The 26,324-nt window shown below is 39.3% G+C and overlaps 3 protein-coding genes across 4 annotated transcripts; 1 reads left to right on the top strand and 2 right to left on the bottom strand.

Annotated features, from left to right (window-relative positions):
- Positions 1-701: 701 nt before the first annotated feature.
- LOC133875564 (LIM domain-containing protein WLIM1-like) lies at positions 702-5,613 on the bottom strand. Its single transcript, XM_062313735.1, has 5 exons — positions 5,250-5,613; positions 3,439-3,535; positions 3,299-3,339; positions 3,062-3,151; positions 702-1,213 (listed from the first exon to the last, which is right to left on the bottom strand). Exons 1-5 carry the CDS (start codon positions 5,385-5,387, stop codon positions 968-970), a joined length of 612 nt encoding a protein of 203 aa, XP_062169719.1. The 5' UTR covers positions 5,388-5,613; the 3' UTR covers positions 702-967.
- Positions 5,614-7,689: 2,076 nt separating this feature from the next.
- Positions 7,690-15,448, bottom strand: LOC133874566 (succinate dehydrogenase subunit 7B, mitochondrial-like). The gene is made up of 4 exons (XM_062312415.1): positions 15,221-15,448; positions 15,036-15,104; positions 14,468-14,570; positions 7,690-8,084 (listed from the first exon to the last, which is right to left on the bottom strand). The coding sequence occupies exons 1-4, from the start codon at positions 15,278-15,280 to the stop codon at positions 8,002-8,004; spliced, it is 315 nt and encodes a 104-aa protein (XP_062168399.1). The 5' UTR covers positions 15,281-15,448; the 3' UTR covers positions 7,690-8,001.
- Positions 15,449-16,941: 1,493 nt separating this feature from the next.
- Positions 16,942-26,156, top strand: LOC133876035 (uncharacterized protein At5g50100, chloroplastic). Of its 2 annotated transcripts, XM_062314339.1 has the most exons (8): positions 16,942-17,205; positions 17,464-17,603; positions 17,724-17,831; positions 18,167-18,223; positions 24,410-24,475; positions 24,612-24,672; positions 24,996-25,042; positions 25,777-26,154. In XM_062314339.1, the coding sequence occupies exons 1-8, from the start codon at positions 17,049-17,051 to the stop codon at positions 25,813-25,815; spliced, it is 675 nt and encodes a 224-aa protein (XP_062170323.1). In that variant the 5' UTR covers positions 16,942-17,048; the 3' UTR covers positions 25,816-26,154. The 2 variants fall into 2 exon arrangements, with proteins under 2 accessions (XP_062170323.1, XP_062170324.1); XM_062314340.1 differs by lacking the exon at positions 24,996-25,042 and having other exon boundaries at positions 25,777-26,156.
- Positions 26,157-26,324: the final 168 nt, after the last annotated feature.

The following is a 26,324-nucleotide window of genomic DNA, read 5'->3' as shown; positions in this document are numbered from 1 at the left end:
TAAATTTTGTTGTTTAATTTTTTTACCATTAAGATTGTCGCGTGAATTTGTAAGAAAATTGTAATAAGAGTTGTAATATTTTCCATTTTACCAATCATGGATGATATTTCACCATGCTTTTGGAGCTTCCAAAATTCAACTTCAAAAAATTTGGGTTTTTAGTCCAGTGTCACTGGTTTATTCGATTGCAACATTAGATTACTTGGTGTCCCAGTTTAATGAATCGTGGCAGACGATGTATCGGGTGCATCCAGCATGCCCGCCAGACACTCGGTTGACAAACAACTGAAAAATCTCACAGGCTCAACAGGATTATCATCCCCTCCCAATACTTGAGGAGATCAATCTGTGAAGTTCCACCAAAAACCCATTTCACACAATCCAATGAATCCATGCATATAAATATATCAACCTGCCAAACATTGACTTTGGATTCAGAAAACTAGTCCAAGCATCAGAATTTTGGAATTAAACAAAATCACTTGAGCAGAATATATAATAAAAGGCCATAATATAGGCCGGCCACAGCAGAAAGATGACAAAATTCAGGTGTGAAAGTTCATAAAGGTAATGGCCCAGCAGCGTTTTGAAGAGCAGTGCCAAAGATGACAAACACAAAAATGTACTCAATATTAATGAGCATAGACGCTCTAGCCGTAGAATATGAAACCCCATCAAGCTTCAGATCAAAGATGACAAACTGGAAAACTGGGCTCGCCAAGTAGTTTATTAAGGAATTAAACACCAACTCTCTACATATTGTCCATTCAAAACTCACACTCAAAAAGATCAGCAAAAAGATCCTCTACCAAAGATTTTATACCGGATTCACATATTACATACATATATATCAAAGAAATGGAATTCCAAAAACTCTCGTCGTATACCATAACAGTTGCATCCCAAGTCTTGCTTAGAAATCTACCATCTGAGCGATATCATATTATAGTATGAAATTTTCATACCATTATTCCGCTGCTGCTTCCTCAGCTACCACCTTAACTTCTTCTACCACCTTAACTTCATCTACCACCTTAACTTCTTCATGCCTGTCAAGTTGGCTGAAGTTTCCCTTCGCCTTGAATAGTTGGGTATGGTGGTGCTTACAGTAGAGACGCTGCTCATGGGCTACGTAGTTTGAAGGGCTGATCACACAGCCTCCATGAGTGCACCTGAAACAAGCCTTATGGTATGATGCGCCATCAACTGCTACCTGAAAAAACCAGCAGTCCGGGTAATACACCATCTCTCTCTCTCACATACAGATACACAAAACCCACATACAACATGCACACACACTTATGTGAGGTGGATTTGTTTTCCATCAGATTTATCTTTTCATGTTGGAAATTATGGTTTAATGGTTTTGGGTTGTTATTCACTAATGGATTTCGCTTATTGATCAAAAGAGGGAGAAATCTAAACAGAAGTACCAACTTAAACTTTGAATGTGCTTGAATTTTTATTCATCATACAGCAGATATGTGCAACACTTCATACATAAATTTGTTAGAGCTGTGATTTTCCTAGATTTGTAATATTTTATCTCCAGCAATCAGGGGACGTGATTGATGTATGTAAAGGATAATCACAATTCAAATCATTCAACTGATTTGAACTCAAGTGATAAGCCTCAAAGTGATGATCTGAATATTGAAACTCAAATCTCTTTAGATCCTCAGTGAGCTTGACAGGATTGAAGTTGGTGAATGTGACAAGAGCTGGGATTGTAGAAGGGGTAACTGATGAAGTAGCCATAGAGATAGTGCGGAAGAAAAAATGGAAAGAAAATATTGACGTTAGTCACTAGGCTCTGATACCATATAGAAGTACAGAATATATGTTGCTTGCTGCCTTACTCAATTGAGTAGAGGCTTGTTGTATATATAATGAACTGAACGTGTATACAGTTGTAGAGTCTAAGTGATATATAATCACTTGTAGAGATAACTAAAGTAAATACAATTTGAGTAATATACAAAAGCTTCTAGAGCTGATCTCAACAAACACTTATCTCTTAACTTTGTCTAAAGAGATTTGAGTTTGAATATTCAGATTATCACTTGAGTTCAAATCAGTTGAATGATTTGAATTGTGATTATCCTTTACAATGTACAATTCGTATATGTTCTCCACATGTCAATGTAAGTATTATGGGAATTCACATTTCATAACTTTCTAGAAACCTCCATCTATCTGATGCCATTGATTCTGACATTGTAATAACTAACTGATTCAGGGAAGTGGCATGTAGTCATAAGTTTGTTTCCAGACTAGAAAATTGCATATTGAGATAATGACTACAACAAATTACCCTCCTCTCTTTTCTTCTTTGATTCTTTTTTTAATATAGTGACAAGCATGCGTGAATGACAAGACTTTGCAAAAGGCATGGTAAATTATCGAGACTTAATTGCAAAAAGGTATTGCTTTGAATTCAAGTTCCCATTACCTACAATAAAGCGTAGTGATGCATAGATGTCAGTTTGTGAAAATATTGTGTAGCAAACCCCAAATAAGCAGCTTATACATAGGTATTTCACACTTTGTTCAAGTTTTAATGTTCTTTATGGTCTTCTTTTCTTCACTATAATCTTATTCCTGTTGACACTTTACAAATTCGACCTTACAAGACCTGCAAAAGGGTTGAGTTTACTCCCTTTCACCTTTCTCTAGCTGGTGTCAACAGATTTTATTTATATTTGTTTTTTTGTTTGAGCTGACCTGGTGGTTGACCATGGACTAACAGTTTCTGGGGTTCTAGTTAGAGAGCGGCAGATGCCAAAATGTGATACTTCTTAAAGTAACTCTTGTGCAAAAACCTTAAAAAAAAAAAAAAAAAAAAAAAAAAAAAATCAGTGGACTATTTAAAAAGTGAGTGATAATGGATCTCTATACATATTTGAAGACCATAATGTAATAGTCAAATGAGAGCATGCAAGGAATTTGAATTGAGAATAGACTTCAGTGCTCAAGTAGACACCAATAATGACATTAAAAAAAAAAAAAAAATTCGCCTTATGCAGAGCTCATAATGGGATGTTGAATTGCTAAGATTTACCTTTTCAATTGGGTAGACAGTTTTATTACAAGCAACACACTTTTCTTTAGTTCCACCAAACAAACTTGAAAGCTTGCTGTTGGTCTGAACCTGCACAATTCCATTTCCAATATAAGACAAGATAAGTAACTATTAACTAAGGTTTTCAATATCATTTATAGGGAACATTTAGTTCGAGTCGTAGCTGGAATTTCTATCACTACAAAAGAAAAACTAGAAAAATGAGGCTTTAGGTACCTGATTGGCAGATCTGTCAGCTCTAACAGTTTTTGGAGTACCTAAAGAAGAGAAAAAGAAAAGAACCTATGAATAAGCTTGTTAAGCAGATACAAGCAGAGGTGAATATGCCTGAAAACAACTCAATAACAGCCAATCACCTTCAAAACTTTTATCCAAGCTGCCAGTCATCTTAAACAGTTGATCAAAGTGAGGCTTGCAATATAAAACACCCTCAAAGGAGGAATAATTACTCAACTGCATCGATATTGAAGAAAATGAGATATAAGGATAAAGTAGAAACGGAAAAAACATGTTTTCTAAGTACTTTAAGACCTTTTAAGAAGCAGAATAGACCAGAAAAACAAAAGTAAATAAGCATGTGTTGCGACCAGTCAATGAAACACAGATCATGTGATGGCCAACATGTTGAGGTGAACAGCTTAATAGAAAACTAAATCTAGATTAGATATGAAATCCCCTACTAGTTGTCCCAATGTAGAAAAATGTGAAACAGTAACAATTGCCCTTGGCTAGATAAAAAGGAAAAAGAGCCCGGAGAAGATAGTGGTGGTACTAATGTAATGATTGTATAATTCTAGAAGTTAGAAAGCGCAAAAACATGAAAGGGATAAAGTTATCACATGGCCTAATGAATTATCTGGTGGCTAGTTAGCAGAGATCTCACACTTATCTCAATCAAGGAGGAAATCCCTAAATTCCAATTTCAATTAATTGCTGTAACAAGGTAAATATGTTTTGCATGATCCCTCTTCATTTCTGCAACAAGCCAATAATTGACCCCAAGATTCAAGCACTTCGAGATGTAGCAATTAAGTCACAAAATCAGAATAATGATTGAACAACTTTAGATGCTCCATTAGGGTTTGACTTCACATCTAAACTGCGTAGATACAACAGATAGAGTCTCTTATCCCCCTAAAAGTGATGTGGATTTTAAAATCACCATTGACTCTAAATCATTGGATTACTTGAAAAGTGAGTGATAATGGATTTAGGGATGGATCCAATAGTGATTTTGATCTAATAGTGATTTTAAAGGCCACATCACTTTTGAGGGATAAGTGGGGGATAGGAGCCTTGCCTATAGCATTACTCCAATAAATAAATCTAGCAACAGATTGACAGTGAGTTTACTCTCTATTTCATTCGTTTTGTCTGCAATTTCAATTATTGTGGAAGTGCAGATTAATTTGGTTGAATCACAACTGGGAGATTACTTATACCCATTCATGTCTGCTCCTCTCTACATGAAAACAACACAAATGATTCAAATTGACAATTCTATTCCAAATCTTGAAGCATAATTTCCTGGGGCCTTTCTGCTTAATATTCTGACAAAGTTCTCTAAATATTGACATAATTCTGAACTTACATTCCAATTGTCGAAGTAAATTCAAATATATGTTACCGCTTATAATTCTAAGGATTATTCTTACACTTAACTGATTTCAAAAATCCAATTTGATCCTACCTTCTATACCAAAATATAGCCCAATTAAACTCATTCATGCAACACAGACCTAGTCAACCTCAGGTCCTTAACGAGCAAAATCATGAATTAAGGTAAGATTGTAATTAAAAGAAACTCAATTTGGTAAAAGGGATCATCACCAACATTCACAAACAGCACAATGATCATCATGAAGCATGAACCAAACACAGTATCGCACTCCATCAACATAATCCTTATTTCCAAGTACTCCATATAAGCTCATGACTCATGAGTCATGACCATAATCTTTACACAAAACCCAGAAAAAAAAGATCCATAATCAAGTACAAAAATGACAAAACAAAGAAGTGGGTACATATGTGATCATTAAAAAGAAGCCAAAGAACAGCACAAAACATGAAACTCAATGTCAAAGAAGTGTGCCCATGTGTCCCTCTATTAGAAAGAGTCTTTTTTTTTTTTTGGGGGGGGGGGGGGGGGGGGGGAGGTTGTTACCTTAAGGGTACCCTTGCAGTGGTGGCATCTGAAGCAGGCCTTGTGGTAGACCTTGTTGTCAGCAGTAAGCTGATCAACCAAGTACACAGTCTTTTCACATGCCTTGCACTTCTGGGTAGTCCCTGCAAATGTTGCCATCCCAACAAATCTTCCACACCCAGAAATCTCTAAAATCCCACACCAACAAAATCAACAAATTTAACACACTTTCCTAGTTTGAAGACCTTTGCTCCCTTAAACTTTATCTCTGTCTCTTTCAAATTCCAAGTCTGAGATTCACAGCTCAGATATTGTCAGAGAAACCAACCAAGTTACTGCAGTGGGTCTTTGTTTAGACTTTAGGCATATAGAAATCGCCTACAGTGCATTCCAGGGACAGTATTGTAGCTTGATGATGGCTTTGGCTGGCACCCAACTTTCCTAATGACAGTACTACCCTCAAAGTTGACACGTGTCTATCCTACAGACTCCCGTTACAGACATTTGAATTTAGTACACTGTGCACAGATTCGGACATATTGCGGTTTTTACGTGGTAAGAATTTAATACCACTCTCCTGAGAGAGCGCGTGCATGATTATCTAGGCAGAATCTTTACCGTACATTATTTATGGTCATTTATAGATTAATAGAATAAAAGATTTTTTTTTTTTTTTTTATCAATAATAAAAAATTTATATTTAAATTGAATATAAAAGATTGATGTCAACCGGATAGAAACATATACATCATAGTCTAAAAAATCAATAATTATTATTATAATCTTACAAAATAAATTTATACATTAACTTGCATGTCAATGCCCTTTTTAAGTAAATTTTCCACGAGTCTCAATAATCTAGACGTGTATATATGATTTTATAAAATAAATTTTTTAAATACATGTAATAAAATATTCGACCTTAAAATAGTAGGCATATTATTCACTTTCACCACAAAATAATTTAAAAAGGCTCCTAATGTTTCACAAGTAATTTTAGTAATGTCTCTGTCACAATTCTTTAAATACAAACTTTGAAAATGTATTTTTATTATTTAATGAGTCACTAGCTCTCCCATTTAAAATAAAAATTTGAAAGATATAATAATTTAATTTGAAAGATGAATTAAAATATACATTTTTATATTATAAAAAGATTTTTTTTCTTTCTTTCTTTAAATTGAGTTAAAAGAATTGTACATGAGAATCAAATATTCTAAATATAAACATTGAATTAATATATTGTATTAAAAGAGAACTTTATAAAAATAAAAAATAAAAATAAAAAGAGAGAATTTCGGATGTGATGCAGTGTGTTAAACGCGCTTTTGATGGAGTGGAGACACATAAATAGGTGTGAAATTTGTGTTGTGGGTCCGGCCAGTCATGATGAGATGATGAGGTAAGAATCATTTTTCAAATATTTTGTAGCAACTATTTTCAGATCTGCGACAGATGCGGGGTGCATGCACCTCCTCAATCATCTTCCTTCGATTTTTTTTTTTTTTTTTTTTTTAAACCTCTGACCTCTCCTATTTTACTCCTTTTCTATTTCTCTTATTTGGTCTACATGGGCTTTGGGCAAGTAAAATGTGGGTGATGTTTCCAAATTTCTTAGGGCCATCTACGTGTTATTTACCTACCTTGTTATTCGTCATTAAATTGTGTGGATTGTCCCGTGATAGTTTATATAACACTTATTACGTTTATCAATTAAGGTGCTAATTCGTGCGGTACTTACGTCAACCATTGAATTGTAGACTGTTAGATGACACTTCTTATAAAAGAAGAACGGTAAAAATATAAATATGTCAACTATTTTTGAAATGTGAAAGTTTAACTCTCAAATTCTTTTTGAGTAAATTTCAAAATTGATAGGGATGGGTTCTCTTTCTTAAGTTATCTTTTAAGTTTTAAGGGTCCGATCTTAATTTTTCAGCTTTTATTTATTTTTTTTGTTGGTATGTGTTGGTGGGCAGTGGGCACATTATGTTACACCAAGCCAAAAAGAAACAATGATCCCTTTTCTGGTTGTCTCCTTGGGGACGCTCTTGATTTTGTTAGCAGCGTTCCCCACTGCCACCATGTATTCTTTTATTTTAGTTTGATTTTTGTTTTCTTTCCTTTGATGGGGGCAGACGAAAAGTTTGAAAATTCAGGTCCACTTTTTACTTTCTATTTGTTTTGGAGAATTAGTTTATTACTAGATAAAATAGAAGAATCATCCACTTGGGAAAAGAAAATAAGAACCTGCCACGCCTCTGCAATTGTATTGGAGAGAATCACAAGCAGAATATAAAGTGATCCATCCACCTTCTCTTTCTTTTGGTTTTGCTCTTCAACATTTGGTTACAACATCTGAATCACTTTGGTGGTGCACATTCTCGTTTGGTATCATGGGCTTGAGCTCTTCTAATAACCAATATTATAAAAATAAGTAGAATAATTTGACTTTGTGCAATTGAAAAAGAAAAAGAAAATAAATAAATGAATAAATTCCAAGGTCCAAATTTACTCAATCAACCTGACATAAATGGAGATGAGGCATTCATGATCAAGATTTCAATAGCAGAAGGTTGAGTTCAAACATTGCATACCACGTTTTTACTGCTTATTTAACACCCCCCCTCCCTCCCCAAAAAAAACCAGAAGGTCTAACCAACAAGAAAACCAGAAGGTCTAACATCATGGCCAAACAACTTTACATTCCTTTTCCTCATTCTTTTTTTCTTCTTTTTTTGGAAAATAAGTGCGGCAGAGTTTTTACGCTTCATTATGCACTTCCGCTTGCAGCCTCTGCTTGTTTGCGAGCTTCTTCTCTCATTACTGCTTTCACATATATTTCGTAGCAGCAACCTGAAAAAAAAAAAAAAAAAAAAATACACATCATAAACACGTACGAAAGCTTTGAAAGAGAAACAGGTAAAACAGGACTGTAATTCCCCGTGACACGATTGATATATGCAGATAGCCTTTTGTCATTATCAACAATACAAGAAAAAGAAGAGAAAAAAAAAGGTAATAATTGTTAATCTGAAAGCAAACGATATTGATTCAAAATCACAAATAAAAAGGCAGTCCATACGTTGAGCAATGTACAAATAACTCCTATCAACCTATTCCTTATGCAGAGAATGATGTGGTTCACATGGAAGAAAAGGCAAGGCCATAAGACGTATAATTGGTGACAGAAGAAACAACCTACAACCAAGCAGAGCAAAATGCCAAATAATAATAGAGCTTGAGAAAGAAAAATAAAAGTTCAATCCCGTGTTGAGTTTTATTTCCTAGAAAGAAAGGCCAAGTTGTTCGTGCCATAACTGACACACAACAGACACTATAACCAATTTATCAGTTAATTAACAGGAGATATGGTGTTCAGATGGGTGTGCGTGAACAAATGCAAGTACAGGTACTCTATGCAATCACTCCAAAAATAGAAAAAATTCAAGAAAATATAAATCTCAAGTTTTAGCGAAGACTTGGAAAGGCTACCCAGCATACACAATGCCAACCATCACTCATCCATGTCTCAGCCTCAACATACCTCGGCCTCGGAATCTTTGAGTCGGCTCGGGAAATTCCATGTCTCAGTCTCGGCAACTTTAAGTCGACTCGGGAAATTCCATATCTGGGCCTCGGCAACTTTAAGTCGACTAGGACTCGGAATGCTCTTTCGGTCTCGGCCTCGAGGTATCTCGGCCTCGGCATCTTTTTCCTTTTGTACTTCAAATGTCGGTAAATAGCTTTCCTCATGTCCACTCGATACCAACGACACAATTGTCCGTGAATAAGCCCGTTTGGCCATAATTCCGATGTCACGTCGGACCCTCTCGGTAATAAGGGCATCTCGGGAACAAGATGGAAATCTTGTCCTCCATCAGGCACCCCTTCTAACATAAAACTCGTTCTCGAGTTTTCTTGACAGAATGGTTGTTCCTCCGAGAGTTGATTCTTGAACAAATAATTGCCAAGCGTCTCCATCACCTTAGCGATTTGTATCCATAGTACATGTTGTTCCCGAAATGGTGGACACTCTTCAATTGGCTCGGTAGATGGATCAAGTCGTGGTGGCCAATCTTTGCTTGGCTCGGTAGATGGATTAAACCATGGAGGCCAATCTTTAATTGTCTCGGTAGCTTGATCACGAGGTGGCGGGCGTGATTCTCCATATCTTCCGACAGAGCCCACCTCGACCATGATCAGAAGGTCTTCTGTCTTCTACCGACCATGATTCTCCCCCACTTCAAAAAAACCCGACCACAAGTTTTCGTTCAATTTAGTCTTGCCAAGTATGAGAATGAACCGCATCTGCAACATCTTTTTCCCCTTCCATTTAACCCTCATGTCAGCGAAATGACGAAGTTGTGCGAGCCTACTTTGCACCCTCGGTAAAACATGTATGCTCAATGGAAACATAGTGTGTGTGTCATCTCTTTGTTGAGGTGCGATTGATGGTTGCTGCAAAATATAAGTGACATGATCATCTTTATTAAATTTGGACAACTCACCTCTACCATGGTCACCATGAATTGTAATAGGACTCTCGTCATCTTCTCCACTTGGGTCGGCATTTTCTTTTGTCGTAATTATGATGCCGGTGCCTTTTTGCTTTTCGTCCTCTCCTTCTGCGACGCTTCTTCCAAAACTTCTTTTTGACGATTTTCTTTTATGTCCAAGATGTCTGTGATGGGAAACACTACTTCCTTCACTGCAATCGGTATTGGGTGTGCGCAGGTGGGGCTATCGTCGTCATCGCTCGTGCTTTAAGGTGGTTCAATGGGGTTGGTTGGGATGGGACCGCTGCCTCTGCTTCCTAGAACTTGGTTGGCAGGCGATAATTGTCGCTGAGGCGGTGGTGAATGGGCTACCACAGGCCTTTGTGCCGAACTGGATGTTTGTGAGGGCGTGAATTGCTACACCGCTCGCAACTCCTTCTTCATGGTAAACGTAACAGCTTGTGGTGTAGGAACACGATCAACAAACGGTCGGCCACGAGTCATCTCGTCGATGCAATTCCGATTGTGATAGTGATACCTTTTGCCATTCAACCTAAGTCCAGCGACGGTTTGTTCTATCTCCCGCATCATACGGTTAATATTACAAAGTCGTTGTCCCTGGGCGTCGTAGGCTGCCCAAAGGGCCTGCACTCCCCGCTCTTCATCGTCGGAGTGGTTGTCGGCGTTTCCATTTCTTGTCATCAGACCAAGATAGTCAAGGCTCTGATACCAATTGACATAGCACAAGCGTAGGGATAAACAGTGAAAGAGAAACTTCGTTCTCAAACACAAGACGATCAACTCGCAAGTTGATAATAAGGGAAAAAAACCCAAGTTTCAATTGTCAAAAATCAATGATCCTCCTTTTTACATAGCATCCCTATTTATAGTGAAGCCCTAATAGCTTGTAAAAGAATAAAATAATAGTAAAAGATATCATCAAATCCTCCTTAATGAGAGGAGATTTGATGGACAAGGTAATCCCATGATTTAAGGAAAAGTACGACCAGATAATTATCAAAAATTAAAATATGGAAGTCAACAACTCTTCCATGATTTCCGCACAAAAATTCCAGGAAATCTGCTTGGCTGTTCCTCCAGGAAATCCGCTCGTATGCCATGGTCGGCAGAAGACAAAAGACCTTCCGATCATGGTCGAGGTGGGCGCCGTCGGAAGATATGGAAAATCATGCCCGCTACCTCGTTACCAAGCTACCGAGACAATTGAAGAGTGGCCTCCATGGTTTGATCCATCTACCAAGCCAAGCAAAGATTGGCCACCACGACTTGATCCATCTACCGAGCCAATTGAAGAGTGTCCACCATTTCAGGAACAACATGTACAGTGGATACAAATCGCTAAGGTGATGGAGACGCTTGGCAATTATCTATTCGAGATCAACTTTCGGAGGAACAACCATACTGTCAAGAAAACTTGAGGACGAGTTTTATGTTAGAAGGGGTGCCTGATGTAGGACAAGATTTCCATCTTGTTCCCGAGATGCCCTTATTACCGAGAGGGTCCGACGTGACATCGAAATTATGGCCAAACGGGCTTATTCACGGACAATTGTGTCGTTGGCATCGAGTGAACATGAGGAAAGCTATTTGTCGACACTGGAAGTACAAAAGGAAAAAGATGCCAAGGCCAAGATACCTTGAGGCCGAGACCGAAAGAGCATTCTGAGGCCTAGCCGACTTAAAGTTGCCGAGGCCCAGATATGGACCGAGATGTCAAATTCCTTAGCCACTTCTGGAGGACTTTGTGGCGGCAGTTTGACACCTCTCTCAATTACAGGAATACTTGTCAGCCGCAGACTGACGGACAGACCGAGGTGGCCAATTGCACTCTCGAAAATATGCTTAGGTGTGTTTTCCGAGACAAACCGAAACAGTGGGACATCAACATTCCTCAAGTGGAGTTTGCCTTCAACTGTATGAGCAACAGATCCACAGGCAAGTCACCTTTTGAGGTCGTCTACACCAAACCTCCGAAGCATGCTCCTGACTTGGTTCCCATTTCGAAGCTTCCGGGGTTGAATGTTGCAGCCGAGCATATGGCTGACCGAGTGCAGCAGATCCATGAAGAGGTACGTCTGAATCTGGAGCAGGTAAATGACAAGTACAAAGATGCCGCTGATTCAAAGCGGAGAGCAAAGATTTTCCAAGAAGGTGACTTAGTGATGGCGCATCTACGCAAGAACCGCTTTCCGGCCGAAACCTATGGCAAATAGAAGAGCCGAAAATATGGGCCATTTCAGATTAAGAGGAAGATAAACGATAATGCTTATGTGGTGGAAATTCCCGAGGAAATGGCCATTTCCAACACTTTCAATGTGGCTGACTTATTTGCCTACCATTCTCACGATCCGATTTACGTTGACTACAACTCGAGGACGAGTTTTCTTGAAGAAGGGGAGACAGATGTATGACAATCCGAGGAGGCGCCTCGGAAGGTTGACAATGTCATCTCGGACAATGTTTCTGGATCGGCACATAGCCGAGATGTGTTGGGAGTTGTCACGGTCAGTGGGTGTACAAGCAGATTTCCTGGGATTTTTGTGCGGAAATCATGGAAGAGTTGTTGACTTCCATATTTTATTTTTTGATAATTAGCTGGTCGTACTTTTCCTTAAATCATGGGATTACCTTGTACATCAAATCTCCTCTCATTAAGGAGGATTTGATGATATCTTTTACTATTATTTTATTCTTTTACAAGCCACTAGGGATTCACTATAAATAGGGATGCTATGTAAGAAGGAGGATCATTGATTTTTGATAATTGAAACTTGGGTTTTTTCCCTTATTATCAACTTGCGAGTTGATCGTCTTGTGTTTGAGAACGAAGTTTCTCTTTCACTGTTTATCCCTACGCTTGCGCTACGTCAATTAGTATCAACATTCCTAATTAAGATATTCGGCAACCTTCTAAATTAAGATAATCGGGATATTCTGCTCATCTCGCCCTCGGCATATTATTTCCAACTCGGAATATTCTAATCGTCTCGACCTCGGGATCTTTTGGTCGTCTCGACCTCGGAAGGATATTTCCATCTCGGCCTCGGAATCTTTGAGTCAACTCGGGAAATTCCATGTCTCAGTCTTGGCAACTTTAAGTCAACTCGGGAAATTCCATATCTAGGCCTCGGCAACTTTAAGTCGACTAGGCCTCGAAATGCTCTTTCGGTCTTGGCCTCGGCATCTTTTTCCTTTTGTACTTCCAGTGTTAGCAAATAGCTTTCCTCATGTCCACTCGATACCAACGACACAATTGTCCATGAATAAGCCCGTTTGGCCATAATTTCAATGTCAAGTCGGACCCTCTCAGTAATAAGGGCATCTCGGGAACAAGATGGAAATCTTGTCCTACATCAATAACAATGCAAGACAACTTTCAAAAAGGGAAAGAAACGATAATATCAGACAAATTATCAAAATCTATAGAGCTAATGGAGTGGTTTGGCCGGAGAGATGAGCTGGTCAGACGGCGATGGACGGCAATCTGGTGGAGCTGACGATGTGGATATTAGCTGGGGAGACAAGCTGAAGGGATGATAGCTGGTGATTGAGGGATGATGACTTTTTTCTTTTCCTTTTTTTTTTTTCTTTCTTTTCATAAGTGAGGGATGACGATGTTTTTATGTGGGCATGGGTGGGATTAGGATTAGGTGTAAATTATGGGACATGTTGGTCAGTCCAAACAAAATCCATTAAACCATTTTTGCTTCCGGTATAAGCGAAAATGGCAGGCCAAAAGTGTGTTTCATAAAAGCATCAGTCTCCTTTCTTTTACTTTCAGCAATTTCTGCAAAATTTTTTGCCAGAATCACTTTTCTCTTTGGGTTAAAAAAACACCCAGATGGCTGCTTTTGGAGGGCAAAATTGCTTTTCACCCTCCAACAAGAGGAAAAAAAAAAGGCACAACATCAAGTTTACAAAAGTTACTTTTGAAGGCTCTATTAGCAGTTTTAGCCCTTTAGGCAGCATACAAGAAAAGTTCATCAATCTAAAGATTCTAAAAATCACACGCATGGACATCACTGGCAAAAATGCAAACAAGTAACAACAATTAAGATTCATCAACTCATTACCAAATGGTTTGAAGTCATAGATTATAGAACAAATAAACATACCCGTAAACAATGTTTCAGAATCGAGTTTCATCAATTGCATACTGGATTAACTCTAGTAATTCATATGGGTTTCATCAACGCATGTCCAAGCATGTAAAGGAGTGTTGTGACCAAACACTTGAGAAGGTGTCAATGCTAAGAGCATTCCTAACAGCTTCCCTTCCCTTCCTCTTCATTTTCCCTAAATGTAGGGAATAAAACTACTTTTTGCTTCCCTATCAAAAAACACCCCACAACAGCTTCCCTTCATTTTTCCCTATATCATTAAAATATTATTTTGTTACTTTTACTTTAATTAAAAGTAAAAAAAGAAAGAGATAAAGTAAGAGAGAGATTATATTTTTACAATAAACAATTGAATGGGATGTGAACAGTGCTTCCCAATGCATTGGGAAGCACTGTTCACTTCCTAGGGAACAGATAATTGTAGGGAAGCTGCTGTGGGATGGCTTTTTTGACTTTCTTAAAATTTTCCCTAAAATTTAGGGAACAGATCCCTTGTAGGGAAGCTGCTAGTAATGCTCTAAGTAAATTTTCATAGAGCAATTGCATGCTAGAATACTCATAACATTTTCTTCGACTCCTAGTAGATATAATGTCGTACCTGCAACAACAACAATTGTGGCAACATCAGCAACTCTTTTAAGCCGCCACACACTCTTTTTATGCGATTTGAATCGCTTCAAAGCTGGGTCCGCTGCCAAGAGCTGCAAAAATGACCAGCTTAGTACAACAGAACTTACACAAGTGAGCGAAAGAAATCGTTTATCAATGCAATTACCCGACTCCCAAAATAACACAATTGATTCACAAAAGCATACTCAAAAGTTACCCTCAAAACAAGTTTCTGAAACGCGCCAAGTCTCGGTGTTCGTTAATTTTATCAATATGAGCTCAGAGAACACTACCATATGCAAGTTTTCAAGAAGCAAAATTTTAGAATTTTGAGCTGTTTTTCCACTAATTTGATCAAATCTTAGGTTATGACATTATTAAACGCGCGTTTTGCCAACCATTCTCAGATCATTACAAAGCAAAAAAGAATATCAACGCATATCTACTTCATGGGCATATCTACAAACCCTAATAGATATCTATCCCACCCACACATACGGATAGAGCAATTTGAGAGAGAGAGAGAGAGAGAGAGAGAGAGAGAGAGAGAGACTCACGGCTTTCTCGCGAGGCCCGGGTTCAATGTGGTACGCGCGGCGCGTGAGAGAGAGCGCGTCCTCCGTCTTCTGCTTTACCAGAGCAGAGCAGAGCACAAATCGGAAGAGAGAAACACATAAGACATCGAAAGAAAAGGACGTCGAAGCCAGGAGAATCGCGTAGAGAAGAGACGTAGTGTGCGTACCTGGGAAATATGAGATCGGAAATGAGAAACGACGCCGGTTTTGTTAAGCAAGAACGCCATTTCCGGTGAAACCCCTAAGTTCAGAGAGAGAGAGAGAGATCGGTGAGTGAAGTAGAGCAGCTGCTAAGGGAGTACCAAATGCCCTGGTTTCCGTTTCTCAATTCTGAGGCTCTTATCAGAAAAAGAAGAAGAAGATGAAGAGGATGGGGTGGAAAATGAAATAGTGGCTTTTGCTGTGGTACCCCTTTACTTTTCATCATTTTATTTGTAATATTATTCCTCTTAACCGTCTCTTATAAGTGACGACTTTAATTCTAATATCGATTAAACGTGCAAATATTTAGGTAATGCAATTTGTCATTTTTAAAAAACTTAAAACAAAATACAATTATTTAACCTTATCTTTTATCAAAGGATTTACTAATTTTATTTTTAGGTGAATTTAAAATTATTTCAATGTTATAATCGTCAACCATTGAGAAATGGTAAACAATTCAAGGTAATTTAATTGTCATTCAATTTATGAAGATCATGAGTACAAGCTGTATCCTTCCATCATTGATAAATTGATTGAGCCCTTTTTTTTTTTTTTTTTTGAAAAAGATGTTTAGGAGTGTTTTATATTTAAATTGTTTGTTAATATTCTATTTAGAAGAGGAAAAAAAAATGTGAACAAAGAGAGTAAACTTTCATGCTTGAGTAGGTTTTTGAGATTGTGTAAGTTTAAGGTAAGCCTCAAGTTTACGTCTAATGTGGATTCTAATTTCAATATATATATATATATATATATATATATATTTTCTTGACTAATAAGTAGGAAATGAGAAGTCTACTTAGTTTTGCGGTTTTAAGATGTATGATTTTAAAAAGAGCGATTTCAAAACGTATGATTTGAAAACGAGTAATTTTTAAAAACGTATTTAAGTGTTTAGTAAAATTACAGGGCGACCTTTAAATTTGTAATTTGATCTCTAAAATCTAACATTTTTGAAAATGCCCTTTTTTACTTACAATTTAAAAACATAGATTTTTTCACATTTCCAAAACCACCATTTTTTTTATTTTTTTTTTATTCATGAGATTCAAAGGTTTCCTTTCGTGAGAAATGTTACTTGTACTTTTAAAGTGTTTATTTCCAAGTACTTACTACTTGATGTGTCGGTAAAAATAATCATTAGATTTTGGACGGGTTAACCTGTACATTTCACATCAATTATGATTTTTACTGTCACATTAAGAAATAAACACTTAAAAATATATATAGCATTTCTCTTCTTTTCATCAAGACTTATTTAACATGGGCTTGAAACTTAAATAAGTTTTATGTTCTTCCATGTCCGACTCAAATTATTTTTAATTCGCAAAATCAGTAGATATTGAATGTTTGTTAACGTATCGTTGGGATTAAGATTCACAATAATTAGTTACTCATTTTAAAATTTATTTGGGCAGTTGAATTCGACATGTGCTCTCTTATAATAACCGCTCGAATTGCTAATTGTCGTGGATCCATATATTCGTATTTTGAAAGTATTTTTTGTTTTTAATTTGTTGTGAATGTAAATAATTTTTTTTTTTAAAATAAAAAAACTGTTTTGTCTTTTTAAAATATATATTACAACTTCTTGGCTTCTTGACCAACAGAAACTCGTCGTTCAAAAATCAAAGTTGAAAGGATGGAGTGGAGGCCAAGTATAAATTCTTAATTGTGAGTGAAGCCAGCGTAGCCACGTATGGGGAAGCAAAGTTATAAACAGAACCAGTCCTTCAAGGGAACAGAAAACTGACCTTTGCAACGGCTGATTAAGAAAAACCAGAAAAAGAAACAATGGCATTGAGAGGAGCAGTTGCTACAGCATGTAACATTGGAGGAAGACAGAGGAACCCATCTGTCCTATCAATTCCTCACCACCTCAGACTCAAATTCCATGGACCTCCTTCACATCCTCCCCACAAATTCACATCCTTTCCCATATACCAACCCGGTAAGTGTCTATCAATATTCTCGTTTTTGATCTTCCAAGCTTAATTTTCTTGGTTGTTTGTGCAAAAACATTAAGTGATTCTCATTGGAATTTGGAAATCAAGTTTTGGGTTATCTTTTTTCTTTCGTAGTGTTCCATGTTTTTGCTTCATTGTCTGAAAGGAATCAACTTTGGGTGTAAACGAATATAAGTTTTATCTTTTCATTCGATAATCTGATCAGTGACACAAAGAATTGAAGAAAGTTTTGCTTGGTGCAGGAATTAGATACCCAGTTCGTGCTATTAGTGAGGCAACTGCCGATCCTGTAACACCCAAGAAAGAAGATGAAGAACAATCACCTCAGAATTGGAAGATTAAAATGCTCTATGATGGGGACTGCCCGCTTTGCATGCGTGAGGTCTGCCTTGAAGAATCTGTTCTTTCATTTCATTTTTAGCTAATTTGTTGTTTGTGTTCTAAATTTTTTGAAGTTGGTGATTTGAAATTTTTCATGCGCTGAACTTTATTATAATGTCAGGTTAACATGCTCAGAGAGAGGAATAGGCACTATGGTACGATCAAGTTTGTTGATATTAGTTCAGATGATTATTCTCCAGAAGAGAATCAAGGCCTGGACTACAGAACTGTATGTTCCCAACAGTGCTGAAATTTGTAGTGGACTGAATTTCCTGGTCTAAGATGGTTCGGTAGGAGCTGTTAGATAATAAGTAGAAAATCAAGTATATTAGTGACTTCACAGGCTATGGTTACTTTTTTTTTTTTTTTTTTTTTTTTTTTTTCTGGTTTTTATGGATCATAAGAATATTTCCTGAAGAAATTCAGCAAGACCCAGGTAGCTCTATGGTTTGGCCATTAAGAAAGTAAAACGATAACCTTGAAGCATGTAAAAAATATAGATTTTAGAGCATCTCTTTGTCAGATTTATTACAATACGGTGATGAATTTCTGTTTGTTGTTTAGGTTATGGGAAGGATTCACGCAGTTCTCTCTGATGGAACTGTAGTCACTGATGTTGAAGTACGCCCCATTTCCTACCTTTTTTCTTTTTTCTGTAGTCAGTGATTTTTTTCTTTCTTTCCAAATTTCAATATAGTACATCTTGTATTTTTCTTTGCGTGTGTGTAAGCATGCATGTGTGCATGTTGTCCTTGTGAATATGAACTAATTTGTGTTTCAGTAGTCCAAGCTGTGGAAAAATCTAACTTTAGAAGTCTAAAGGAAGTTATATGCAAAGTGTTGAAAAGAAAACACCATCAATAGGTGTAGGAGCTTTAAACTTTAACTGTAGCTACCCCATGACTAGAATTAGTTCGTACAAGTTCAAGAGCATAACTTTGTGTTGTGTGTCTGGTTTTGTGATCGGGTTATTGGCCTATGGGTGGGCAAACCGGCAGGATTGAACCTCCTGGATTTACCTATGGTGAAGGGCGATGAATGGATACAAGGTATTCGAGGTACCTCTACCTCCTAATTCAACCTCAAGAGTTGAGAATTCTAGGGTAAATTGATCATACTTTATTATGAATCAAGATCTCTATATATAGAGATTACAAAGCAGAATAGAAGTTGTGGAATTATATCAAATCCCTTATTCCTAGGAATTCTTTCTATAAAGGAATTCCCTTATTTATCAATACCCTATTCTAGTGGAAATCAGTGTTCCTTATTCTTAGGAAATACTTTCCTTACAAGATGATTTCTTTCCTACCGAAAAGTCCTGCTGGAAGAGCACCGACTTTCCCATTCTTAGTCTTCTCTGCCTCAGCCGCCACTTGTATCCTCTCCCTGAACCCTAGCGAGGCCTTTAGCTATGCGTTCGTTTGCTTCCTGCCCACGCTTCCTACGTCGCACATAGGTCCGTAACACTCCCCTGGTCTTCAAATTGCCCTTGTCCACAAGGGCAAAGGAAGGAAAACGAAGCTCAAAGTCGGAGAGAGGCTCCCATGTAGCCTCTGCAGGCGAAAGACCCTGCCAATGCACCAGTACTTCAGGGACACCTTGGTGACGACGGTGGTCGATGATAGCTTGGGGAAAGAGCTGGCTGTCCTCATGGAGAGCGGGAAGATGGTCCTGAACTGGTACCCCATTCCCGACCCATTTCTTCAAAACTGAAACATGGAAAACATCATGGATCTTAGCCTTAGGGGGTAGAGCCAGCTGGTATGCTACGGAGCCAATCCGGTAAGGTCCATAGAACTTAGGAGAAAGTTTCAGATTGCTCCGCTTGTGGACAAATTTCTGCCTATACCCCTGGAGCCGTAAGTACACCCATTCTCCTTCCGAAAAAACGCGCTCAACATGAGACTGATCATACACCTGTTTCATGCGATTCTGAGCTTCTAGCAGTTGCCGACGGACCTCCAGTAAGACCTGATCGCGGCTGAGCAGTGCCTCTTTCACGGTAGCGGAACGAGTAGTTCCGGGAATGAATGGTAAGAGAGGGGGAGGAGGTCGCCCATAGACAATTTCGAAGGGAGTTTGCTTTGTAGTAGAGTGAAAACTCGTATTGTAACAATACTCGACCCATGGCAACCACTTAGCCCATTGGCGGGGAGAAGAGCTAGTAAAGCATCTTAAGTACATCTCGATAGTGCGATTCACAACCTCCGTCTGCCCATCCGTTTGTGGGTGATAAGCGGAACTAAAGTTAAACTTCGTCCCATGCAAGCGGAAAAGCTCCCGCCAAAAGAGTCCAGTAAACACGGGGTCTCGATCATAGACGATGGAAGTGGGAATACCATGCAAACGAAAAATAACATCAAAGAATGTTTGAGCCACCTGTGGTGCCGTGTAGGGATGCTTGAGAGGGGTAAAGTGGCCATACTTGGAAAGACGATCGACAACCACAAAAATAGTAGTGCGCCCGTAAGATTTTGGAAGGCCGTCAATGAAGTCCATAGAGATAGCCGTCCAAACCTGTTCGGGAATGGGCAGGGGCTGCAACAGACCGGCGGGCTTGGTGGCTTCAGCTTTGTGACGCTGACAAATGTCACAATTTCTGATGAAGGTGCGGAGCTGCCGCTGCATGTGGGGCCAGTAAAAAATAGACCGAATCCGTTGTAAACTCTTATGGTATCCTTCATGCGTGCTGTTGTGGAATTCTTCGATTATGGATGCTGCTGTGGGGGATTCAGCCTTGAGATAGATTCGGTTTTTGAAGTAGATAAGCCCTGCCTGTATGCGCCACGGTCCCACCTCTTCATTCTGTTGAATGCGTGCTGCCAAGGCCTGGAGGTCCGGGTCATGCAAAACTTCCTGCTGGATAGGTTTGATCCAGTGAGGGATTGGTGCAAAGAGGGCCATGAGAGTTCCTTCCTCCTGACAGGAGAGAGCATCCGCAACACAATTATCGTGCCCCTGTTTGTATTCAATCATGAAGTCATACCCCATGAGCTTGACGAGCCACTTTTGTTGAGCCTCGGTGGTGATGGTTTGATCCCACAAATATTTGAGGCTACGGTGGTCGGTCCGAACCATAAACCTCTGGCCCAAGAGGTAGGGGCGCCACCGTTGAATGGCAGTGACCAGTGCAAGCATTTCCTTCTCGTAGGTGGAGAGAGAGAGATTACGACCATGGAGAGCCTGGCTGAAGTACGCAATTGGGCGGCGATCCTGCATCAAAACATCCCCTATACCGTTGCCCGAGGCATCGCACTCGATGACGAATGTTTTGGCAAAATCGGGTAAGGCCAACACCGGTGCCTTCGTCATAGCTTCTTTAAGACGATCAAATGAGTCGCTGGCTTCCTCATTCCACCCGAAAACATCCTTTTTCAAGAGTTGAGTGAGAGGTCGGGCAATAGTACCATAATGCTGGATAAACTTCCGGTAGTAGCCGGTAAGCCCAAGGAAGCCCCGAAGTGCCTTGAGGTTGGAAGGTCTCGGCCAGGCCAGCATAGCTTGAATCTTGGAAGGATCCACGGCGACTCCATTCTGCTCAATGAAATGGCCTAGGTAGTTCACCCGCTGTTGGCCAAAACAACACTTGTCCAGTCTAACAAACAAGTGATTGGTTCTCAAAATGTCAAAGACACAAGTTAAGTGATATAGATGGTCCTCCCAAGACTTACTATAAATAAGTATGTCATAAAAAAAAACGAGAACGAACTTACGTAAATAACCTCGAAAGATGTCATTCATCAAGGACTGAAAAGAGGACGGAGCATTAGTGAGGCCAAAGGGCATAACCAAAAATTCGAAGTGCCCGTGATGCGTCCGAAAGGCTATCTTTTCTACATCCTGCTCTTGCATCCGGATTTGATGGTACCCGGAACAGAGGTCCAGTTTTGAAAAGTACTGTGCGCCATGCAATTCATCCAACAATTCATCAATGACCGGAATCGGATATTTATCCTTGATAGTGATCCGATTGAGGGCGCGATAATCCACACATAACCTCCATGAACCATCATGCTTCTTGACCAATAAGACCGGAGAGGAGTATGGACTAGTACTGGCTCGGATGACCCCATTGTTAAGTAAATCCAGCACTATTTTTTCTATCTCATTCTTTTGGTAATAGGGGTACCTGTAGGGCCTCATGTTTACTGGGGAAGAGCCTTGAATAAGGGGGATCTTTTGATCATGAGATCGCACAGGAGGCAGACCATGCGGCTCGTCAAAAATATCATGGAACTCTTCTAGGAGGCGCTGAAGGTTCGGACTATCTACACCTGGGCAGCACTACTTGACCCCCAACTGCACTGCAAAAAACTGAAGGAGGACTCCTTCTCCATTGCGTCTTAATTCCTTCTGCATCTCTGGACCTTCCAGTATTCTGTTCCTAGGTGCCTCCAAGCCAACCAGCGTGACTTGCTTCCCTTGCCACCGGAATCTCATGCGGAGTGAGGAAAAATCCCACAAAATGGGTCCTAACATCTTCAACCATTGTGCCCCTAAGACTGAGTCATACCCCCGCAAATCAACAAGAAAAAATTCAAGCGTGAATAAGGTACCTCCCAACCAAACCGGTACCGCAGAACACTTCCCCTTACTGGAAAGCCTTTCCCCGTTAGCCACCAAGACTTCGAAGGCCGTTTGTTTGTCTGGTTCCAAGCCTAGCCGCTCTGCCAATTCAGTGTTCAAAAAATTGTGCGTGCTACCTGTGTCCGCCAGCAGAATTACCCAGGTCTTCCGAATGGTTCCAGCGATGCGCATCGTCTGCGGATTTTGCACACCTGCAATTGCATGGAGGGATATTTCCGAAATCTCGAGCTCGTCGTCCTCCCAAGTTTCCTGTGCCCCTTCCTCGCTCGGGAGTTCATTGTCTTCCTCATAAATTCCTTCGATCAGAAACAGCTTCTTACACCTGTGCCTCGGGGAGAACTTGTCGTCACAATTAAAACAGAGGCCTTTGTCCCTCCGTTCCTTCAATTCAGCCGGACTCAACTTTTTGATCACCAGGGATCGGTTCCGCATAAGGCTTGCGGATGGTAAGGGCGGTGTATTCGCCTGGCCCATGGTTCTCTGGGTGTCGTAGGAATAAGAGGGTCGTCGTTGCGCTGTCAACCTTGCCTCATACAACCGTGCCAGTCCCGCTGCAGCCGTGAGAGTGGGGGGCGGAGAAGCTTGAACTTCCGGCCTTATGCTCTCATTTAGCCCACTAATGAAACCGCTAACCTGCTGTGTTAACGAGAGACGTCCAGCCCTGCTCAGCAAACGCTCGTATTCCCCCTGGTATTCCCGCACCGTCCCCGTTTGACACAGCTTGGTGAGATCACCAAAAAAATTGTCAAATTGGGTCGGCCCATACCGCACATGCAGTCCATTCTTCAGGGTTTCCCACAAAACTTGCTCCTCACTTTCCTTAAACAGTTGATACCATAGTTGTGCCTCTCCTGCCAGGTGATAGGCTGCCAACCCCACCTTGTCCTCCTCGGCAGTCCCTTGAAACTCAAAGAACTGTTCTGCCTGGCATACCCAACTTGTTGGGTCTTCTGAGCCGTCAAATTTTGGAAAATTTAACTTGGCCACCTTAGGAAAAGAGTTGCTGGATTCGGTCCGATTGAATCCTCCAGTACGGCCCCTTGAGGAACTTGCTGCGTTGCTCTGTTCTTCCTCCCGATGACTCGGATTTTTAGAGAGAAAAGCGCTCAGCATCTCCTCTAATCGCTTCTGGCCCTCGGCTAACTTCTCCATATCCTTCTCCACGCGCTCTAGTCATTGCTCCATTGCTCCGGAACTTGGCTCTGATATCAAGTTGTTGTGTGTCTGGGTTTGTGATCGGGTTATTGGCCTATGGGTGGGCAAACCGGCAGGATTGAACCTCTTGGATTTACCTATGGTGAAGGGCGATGAATGGATACGAGTTATTCGAGGTACCTTTGCCTCCTAATTCAACCTCAAGAGTTGAGAATTCTAGGGTAAATTGATCATACTTTATTATGAATCAAGATCTCTATATATAGAGATTACAAAGCAGAATAGAAGTTGTGGAATTACATCAAATCCCTTATTCCTAGGAATTCTTTCTATAAAGGAATTCCCTTATTTATCAATACCCTATTCTAGTGGAAATCAGTGTTCCTTATTCTTAGGAAATACTTTCCTTACAAGATGATTTCTTTCCTACCGAAAAGTCTTGCTGGAAGAGCACCGACTTTCCCATTCTTAGTCTTCTCTGCCTCAGCCGCCACTTGTATCCTCTCCCTGAACCCTTGCGAGGCCTTTGCTATGTGTTCGCTGCTTCCTGCCCACGCTTCCTACGTCGCACATAGGTCCGTAACACTTTGAGTCTAACATGTGTTCTAGTTTTCTACACTATCATTACTTGTTTGAATATCTATACTCTAGAGGAGGAATAAGTGCAGCTTAAGGATGTGGAACTGTTAAATACCACTGATCACTACCATGGTTTCCACCATTGCATGCTCAGGAAGTGTACTGAGGCCCTCTCATAGGCAAGTGGGCATTGCCTCCTTCAGACATGAGAACTATTGAACTAATCAATATATGAACACCTTGATTCTAGCTAAACCAATTTCTTCATCTGTCTCATTCACAATGATGTAAACAGCTTTGTCAATATTAAATGTCAATGGTGTGGGACCCATTTAAAATTATTTAGATACAGAATAAGCTTGAAGAAGCTGGCTTAAGAATTCTAATCAGACTTTACTTTAAGCTGTAACTGTTTTCTTAATCTAACATACATTTCAACCAAGCAAAAAAAATAAAAGTTCATGCAAATGACAACTTCTGCAGGCATTTAGAAGACTCTATGAACAAGTTGATCTTGGATGGGTTTATGCCATTACCAAATATGAACCTGTAAGTTTCTTTGCTCTTTCTTATGTTTCCTGTAGTTCAATCGAAATGCAACATCCTGTAGACACAGGATTTTGGATAAAGCTCCCTTTTCCTTTTATCTGTATTTGTACTTAATGCAATATCATGCATTTAACAGATTGCAAAAATAGCTGATGCTGTATACGGTGTTTGGGCTAAATATCGTCTTCCAATCACAGGTAAATTCATATTGCAAAAAGATTTTGTGTGATAACTTCTCAGTTTCTTGGATATTACATACTAACAGGCCACACCAGCCTTATGACCCACACATCCAAATCAGTGACTATTTTACAGTTTTATAATTGGGATAAACAATTATTTCTCTTTAAAACCTTTGCATCATCCATGGACTGTAAACCCTATCATTGGTTATTTTTGTACTATGAAAAATTCTCTTTGCCCTTTTAACTTCTCTTTATGTGCATTTTCAAATTCAAACTAGCCTGCTACATACTTCAGAGGAACTATGTGATGCAAACTTATAGCCTGTTTTGTCCAGGTCGACCACCTTTAGAAGAGATTTTGGAGGCGCGAAAGAAGAACAAGGTTAGCATACTACATATGCATTACCTTACCTGCATGCATTAAGACTTTTAACTGAATCTTGCATGCGTGACAGTAGAATATAAAGCGAGATTAATGTCATCTCACCTGTTTCTCCTAGATGATATAAAACTTATGCTGATTAGCTGACATACTGATCATGGTGGATTTCATACAGTAGTGTAACAGAATCTCCTAAAGACAAAAAAGGGCCTGAATTTTTGAAGTAAAAATCAACTTCTTTTTTGTCAACTACGGCTGATAAAGAAACCTATTAACTGTGCATTTTCTCTTAATTTCCCGTGCAAACTTCAAGTTGATGCGATTCCCTCTTTCTCCCCTTTCTTTCTTATAAGAGGCTTGCACGATGTATTTTGGATCTCTGCGTGTCTCATTTAACAGATCCTTATCAAATTCAATTGTATAATGGGCATGAAACCCAAGGAAATGAACCATATCCCATCTCCCTAATCCTCCTTACATTCCAAAACTATGTTTTACTAAACGATTTTGAGATAGCAAAAAGGTTAAGTGCTACTAAATTGGGATGAACAGGAGTATATCTGATATAGAAGTTTAATTTCTAGTGAGATATAGATCATGAACATTAACTAGTAGAAATTGCAATGCTAGCTGAAGCAGTTTCTCTTACACCTAGTTCTCCTCAATAAACACAACAATTATATATTTGAGGTATCTGGTGCTGATCCATGTTTGGGTTTCTGTTTTCACTACAGGGTGAAGCATGTAATGACAAAAATGCTTGTAAAACGTGAACTTGCTCAATACTTGCCAGAAGTAGAGTTTTCAGGGCTCGCTCTTTATTTGCTTCCATATATCATCTTCAAAATTCAGCTGTATCTGTGCTCGTATCCAGAAGCCGTAACAAGATAAAAGAGGTGGGGCAGTTCCCTCAAAATACTCTCTTTGCCTCGAGAAAGAAAATACATTTGTAGTCTTTTTTTCAATCTCACTGCTTCATAATTTGGTATAGCAATACGAGTGTAAATTTTAGACTCATCTACATTTTTCAAGTAACCATCAAATTGTCTAGTTTATATGTGCTCTTGTTATGATATTAAGTATCTCACGTGGTTTAAATGCAATCTTAACTATGTGTATTAAGCTCTTTAACACCCTCTCATTGCAAGCCGGTTTTCAATAGCAAGTTATACCCAAAATTTGTATCAGCTCTCATAATGCATAAGTCATGGTAATAGCTTTTGTCGGATAACAAAAAGAAAGGGGAGATAATCAAGAAACCCACTATAGTCTAGAGTTACTA

The sequence above is a fragment of the Alnus glutinosa genome, chromosome 8 (assembly GCF_958979055.1).
Source record: "Alnus glutinosa chromosome 8, dhAlnGlut1.1, whole genome shotgun sequence".
Classification (NCBI taxonomy): domain Eukaryota; kingdom Viridiplantae; phylum Streptophyta; class Magnoliopsida; order Fagales; family Betulaceae; genus Alnus; species Alnus glutinosa.
This window is presented reverse-complemented; position numbering and strand designations above follow the sequence as displayed.